The sequence below is a fragment of the Argentina silus genome, assembly GCF_951799395.1.
Source record: "Argentina silus genome assembly, chromosome: 7".
Lineage (NCBI taxonomy): Eukaryota > Metazoa > Chordata > Actinopteri > Argentiniformes > Argentinidae > Argentina > Argentina silus.
The window spans coordinates 15,832,870-15,838,869 of record NC_139661.1 but is presented as its reverse complement, the minus strand read 5'-3'; the positions used below and the strand labels follow the sequence as shown (position 1 = coordinate 15,838,869).

Here is a 6,000-nt window from a genome sequence, read left to right as displayed (position 1 = left end):
TCTTAAAGAGGGCTTTCAGTTTGCACACCTTACAGTGTCTCATCTTCCTCTTCCTCTTCCCCCTCACCCCCTGCTCCTCGCTGTCCCCCTGCCCCTCGCTGCCAGGCAGGTCCAGCCAAGGGGTCCACACACCTCCATGGAGCTGGGGGTCTGCCATGGGATCGTCAGGGGGGTTTCGGGGCGGCACGGCTGTCTGATTGTACTCCGCCAGCCTGGCTAGCAGAATCTTCACCACCTCTGGCCGTGCCTTGGCCTGGTCCGACCTCTCGTAGGGGTCGGCGGTGACGTTAAACAGCCAGACGGACTTCCCCCGCTGGTCCCGGCGCTTCTCCAACACTTGCCACTGCTGGTGTCCCCCAGGCATGGTCTGAGGGGGTACCCAGTCCCCGTCTCCCACGTTCCCCGTCAGCAGCTTCCAGTCCCCCGCACGGATGGCTGCCCGCACCGCTGTGTCCCATATCCCGAAGCCGCTCAGGGCCAGGGTCCTGGGATCAGCCTCCCCGGGCCTGCGGGACACGGGGTCGATGTTGAAGAGGATCTCGGTGCGAGGGCAGGGCAGCCCCTGGCTGATGGCCCCCCACACGTCATGGCCGTCCAGCCGCCGGTCCGTCTCGGGAGCCCCCGCCAGCGAGAGCAGGGTGGGGTACCAGTCTGAGACATGGATCAGAGCCCTGCTCACCACGCCTTTCCTCTTCAGGAGGGGACTGTGGACAAATCCCACCGCCCGGACCCCGCCCTCCCAGTAGGTGCCTTTCCCCCCACGGAGGGGCCAGTTGCAGCCCCCGGAGAGCGGCTGGCCTCCGTTGTCAGAGGAGTAGATAAGGACAGAGTTCTGGTAGAGACCCCTGGTCCTCAGCTCCTGCACCAGCTCCCCCACGCCCCCGTCCACGCAGCTCAGCATGGCCGCGTAGTGGCGCCGTGACCGGTTGTCGAGGGAATGGTAGCGTCGGAGAAAGTGATTGGGCGCCTGGAGCGGCGTGTGGACTGCTTGGAGGGCCACGTACAGGAAGAGGGGCTTCCGAGGGTCGTGGGTCCGCAGGATTTGCTTTACTCTGGATGGAGAGAGGAAAGGGTCAATCTTTATAGAACTGAAACATGATGTAAAAATACTCTAATGTCTTGTACCTGTAACTAGCTTATCAGACGTTTAAGCAGCTTATGAGGCGTTTAAACAGCTTATCAGGTGTTTAAACACATTAAGAGATGTTTTAACAGCCCTCTTATAATCAATGCAAAAGTGTTGGGGTCTGAAAAAAGAGAAGAGACAAGAGTTTTAGGCAGTCAAATATTGAGGTTTTTATTAATATGTTTTTTAGGGCATTTCTGCTTTATTGGGATAGAGACAGTAGAGATTGACAGAAAGGATGGGTGAGAGAGAGGAGGGATGACATGCAAGATAGGTCGAGGGTCGGAATCGAACCAGGAACCTTGCGATTACATGGTAAGCGCATTAGTGTACTACACCACTAAGCGCCCCCTTGAGGTTTTTATTAAACAGAGGTCAAACCCTTTCTCTGATGCAGCCAGAAGACATAACTAACTATTCACCTATCTAGAAGCAGGCATTGTGGCTCACCTGTCTAGAAGCAGGCATTGTGGCTCACCTGTCTAGAAGCAGGCATTGTGGCTCACCTGTCTAGAAGCAGGCTTTGTGGCTCACCTGTCTAGAAGCAGACTTTGTGGCTCACCTGTCTAGAAGCAGACTTTGTGGCTCACCTGTCTATGTAGAGCAGTGTAGAGTAGTTGCCGGCCATCTCCCAGGCGGGCCTCTCCCCATCGTGCAGGTCGTAGCCGCAGGCTTCGGCCCCGTCGCAGCTCTGGAAGGAGAAGTGGTCCCCGCTGCCCGTCAGCGAGCCCAGGAAGCTCTGGAAGCCGCGGCCTGTGGGCAGGCAGTCAGGCCGGCAGAAGCCCAGGTGCCACTTGCCCACCATGTGGGTGGAGTAGCCGGCCTGCTGCAGCCTCTCGGGCAGGGTGGGTGCATCCGGGGGCAGGCAGAGCGGCTGGCGCGGGCGGATGATGGAGTGCTGGAGGCCCGTGTGAATCTGGTACCTAAAGAGGCCGGGGGGGTGCAGGGAGTGGGGGGGGCCACACAACCGTTTTGAATTCACGTGCTTTACTTCAACATTCCCAGGGTATTAGCTGTCTGTCTGATGTTGTGGGAGGGCTCTAATGTTTCTGCAGCCCACTTGAACATAAGGCTCGATTCACAATCACATTACTTTCTCTTTAAAGTGTGTGTGTGCGAGTAAAGAGGTTGGTGAGAGCCAAGCCTATTAATCTGGCACCTAGAGAGGCAGGGGTTGGGGTGGGGGGAGCACAGCGTAACCGTGTTGAGATGGTAAACTCACTCCTCATGTTCAAATACCCCCTACCACCCACGCTGGTGAATTGCTAGCTTTTCGATAGCGTAGCTGGTTAACATCGGGTATTTGAGAAGACTTGTGTCACGTGTGTTGACAACTCAGAGGTCGCAAGTTCGAGGCTCGGTCGGAGCAAGTCGAAATTGCGGGGCTACTATTTGCAAAAACTTGATGTCTGTTCCAAGAGCAAAGGCCATTACTGTGTAATCGCTCTTGTAAAGAGGGCAGAGACCCAGAACCAATGAGGGGGGGAAAACAGTCTCTGATTCTTTTCTTTGATTGTTATTGTTCTTTTTACATGTATTTATCTTTATTATGTCAGCCTCCCACTTGTTCTCAATGATTTACCAGACTACCTTCACCCCAAGTTGTGTTAGTGACATATCTGTGTACTGTAAAGCTTTATCAGAACACACTTCGGATTGCCCAGGAGTGTGAGGGTGATCAATCCAGCCAGCACAAGAGATAATCGGCCAGTACAGTACAGTGCATAACGGTAAAGTGCTTACCGTCCAGTCATGAGCTGGCTGCGAGAGGGTGAGCAGATAGGCTGGACGTAGTAGTTCTCCAGCTTCACCCCCTCCCCAGCCAGCTGATCCAACACCGGGGTGTGGATGTCTGATCCGTGGTACCCCACGTCCCCAAAGCCCTGATCATCCACCATGATGAAGATGAGGTGGGGTGGCCAACGAGGCGGCTTTGGGCCTGGGGCCCCCACAGAACCTGAGGTATCCTCCTGGGTCTGACCGTCACACAGGCAGGAGAGACATCCCAACACGGCCACACTGAGCAGGGGGAAGCCTGACTGGACAGCCCCCCTCATCCCCACCACCGGGTCGGGTGGTCTTCTCTTTGCCTGTGAGCTGCTGCTGCGATTTGGACCGGCTGTGCTGAGCCTCTTCTCAGCTCTTGTCGTCAGAGACACTGAGACTAGCAGTGCAAGCTGGGTGTTAGGGTTAGTCACTGAGGCCACTGACTTGCATGGGGAGTGTCCGTAAGAACAGAAGAGCAGGATGGACCCTCCTTTGTCTCTGTTGCCTCCGTTCTCTCCCTGTGCCTTCTACCCTCCACGTTGCATAAGAGATCCCTGAGAGATCCCTGTCCGAGAAATGGTTTCGACTCAGTGTTGCTCTCCCTGGTTCTGTCTGGCTGCTGTGTCTGTGTGTGTGTGTGTGTGTGTGTGTGTGTGTGTGTGTGTGTGTGTGTGTGTGCGTGTGTGTGTGGCTTGCCCTTCACAGTAGCCTGCCACATTCTTCTACCCCTACAGACGCCTCCTGGGACGGCTGGGCAACACTGTGTCACTAAAACACACGTACGCATATATGCACGCAAACACACACTCACACACTCACACACACACACTCACACTCACACTCACACTCAAACACACGCACACGCACACGCACACACACACACACACACACACTCACACACACACACACTCACACACACACATACACTCACACACACAGTGACACTCTCATACAGTGACACACACACACACATACACAAACACACACATACACACACACACACACACACACACACACACAGTGACACACACACTCACGCACACAGTGACACACACACACACACACACAGTGACACACACACACACACACACACACACACACACACACACACACACACAGTGACTATCATAAGAATTTCAATAGATTTTTAATCCCTTATTTTTTTTTATAAATTATTTGGAGAATTAAAAGAGCATAATATATGTAGCCTTTCAAATAATTTTCGATATTTCTAAAATGTGAAATAGTTAAAAAATAAAAAATAATATATATAGGATAGTACATATATGTTTATTGAAAGACCTTCTACCCTCATTCAGAAGTTTACCGTTCCTCTCAGGGTTGTTGCTACAGAACGTTGAACCAGGTTCTCTCAGGGTCGTACAATGTTGTAGGTTCTATCAGGGTTGTTACTATAGAAGGTTCTAGGTTCTATCAGGGTCGTTGCTACGGAAGGTTCAAGGTTCTCTGCGCATTGTTAGAAGGTTCCAGGTGCGCTCAGCGTCGTTGGTAGAGCTGGCGCGTGGTGACCACTGAGCTGTTGTACCTGGAGAACCCAGAGGCATTGTGGGTGGTGAGGCCCGTCTGCGCTGGGTTGAACACGGCGGAGGACTCTGATAGGCTGGTTCTGTCCTGGCCGTGACACAGTCGCTCCCGGCGTTCCAGACACAGACTCTCCTCCTGGGGACTGTGGGGAACCCCTGCCAGTGCTGCGTTCTGACAGACAGCACAAGGAGGAACAGACATGGACCTGGGTCAAAATAATACATGATTTAGCTTGCCCAGCTTGAATGGTTGGGGTTTGCACTTTTGGGGTCTATTTGATTATCATTCTTAACAAAGTGAACAATGACTATTGTATATATATTTGTTTATATATATATATATATATCCCCCTGGTCTGCTATGCACGTTATGACCAGAGATGCTTCTCTGAATGGTTATCTCACCTTTAGTAAGAGTCTCTGGTTCTTCATGTCCTGTTTCCATGGCATCACATACAGTTTAGGGATCATTGGATGTTTCCTGGAGAACTCTGGAGCATGGGAGAGGGTAGATCTGGGAAACATTATATAACCTTATAAAGACCAGAGAAATAGAATAAGTAGAACAAACCCATTCATGGTAGCCATATTTTGGTGTAGCAGGAGGTTTTAGTTTACCACCAACCAACTCAACTGACATCGGAATGTTCAGTCAAATGATGCTTAGTTGCTATGATTTGCTTCCTCCTGTGTTTTAGACATGCAATAACAATGATGACCATGGCACATACGTATTACAATTTCATGTCAGCCATCTTTTGGTCTCCTAGCCAAATTGCCATTGTCTGTTCTACTCATTGTATTTCTATGGTAAAAAACAACAACTAGAAAAAGGATTTGTTAGAAATACTGTAATAACACTATGAGGTTATGAGGCTTAAAATAAACATATAAAACACATTGGGGTGGTTTCTCCGGACATAGATTCAGCTTAATCCTAGACTAAAATGCATCTTCAATGGAGATATTCTATTGAAAATGTTATTTTTCCGTCAAAGGCCCAACCAGCCCTTTAAACTCATATCTACATACAGTTAATCCGCTGCTCACAGACTAATGGTGTTCAACAGATTAAATGATTTAATAGATACCTATAATCAGCAACAATAAATTCATGGGTTTATGATGTAGTATCTGATTGTAGAATGTAGGTGTATTCTGATCTACTCACCCATGGATGTTTGAGTTCGTTGACTCTTCAGCCATGTTTGTTGAGAATAAAACTACCTTAGAAACCTGGCAAGGCATGATGGGAACAAGGTAGGGTTACAGGCAACAAAGGCTGGCTGGTGGGTAATCTAAAGCCTGATCAGCCCACCAACACAACAGCAGGCAGGAGGCCTGTACAAGGAGGAGGCTGACTGGGAAATACCCTCGTTGCTCAAGAGAATGTTGAAAAGGGCAATCTGGGATTCAAACAACAAAAAAGTGGTCACCCTGCTATGGTAAACAGCTGAGGGATGGGGCTGGAGAAATCTCAATTCATAGATGGAGCTATGGATGCAAGGACTGACAATCCATGAGTTCAAAATGATAGTTTTAACCATGTTTTGGAGCTATACA

The 6,000-nt window shown here is 50.4% G+C and overlaps 2 protein-coding genes across 2 annotated transcripts in view; both read right to left on the bottom strand.

Moving 5' to 3' along the window:
• Positions 1-3,183, bottom strand: part of LOC310807235 (arylsulfatase I) — a gene marked incomplete at both ends in the record, with an annotated part of 3,224 nt that extends 41 nt beyond the window's left edge. The window contains 3 exons of the mRNA XM_083673617.1: positions 1-1,052; positions 1,717-2,049; positions 2,870-3,183. The exon at positions 1-1,052 is cut by the window's left edge and continues 41 nt beyond it. Of these exons, the coding sequence (XP_083529743.1) occupies positions 1-1,052; positions 1,717-2,049; positions 2,870-3,183 (1,699 nt within the window). The remainder of the gene's footprint in view (positions 1,053-1,716; positions 2,050-2,869) is intronic.
• Positions 3,184-4,390: 1,207 nt separating this feature from the next.
• Positions 4,391-5,643, bottom strand: LOC310807469 (sperm-associated microtubule inner protein 10-like; the record flags this gene model as incomplete). The annotated part of the gene is made up of 3 exons (XM_083673965.1): positions 4,391-4,609; positions 4,843-4,951; positions 5,609-5,643. 3 exons carry the CDS (start codon positions 5,641-5,643, stop codon positions 4,391-4,393), a joined length of 363 nt encoding a protein of 120 aa, XP_083530091.1.
• Between the last annotated feature and the right edge of the window lie 357 nt (positions 5,644-6,000).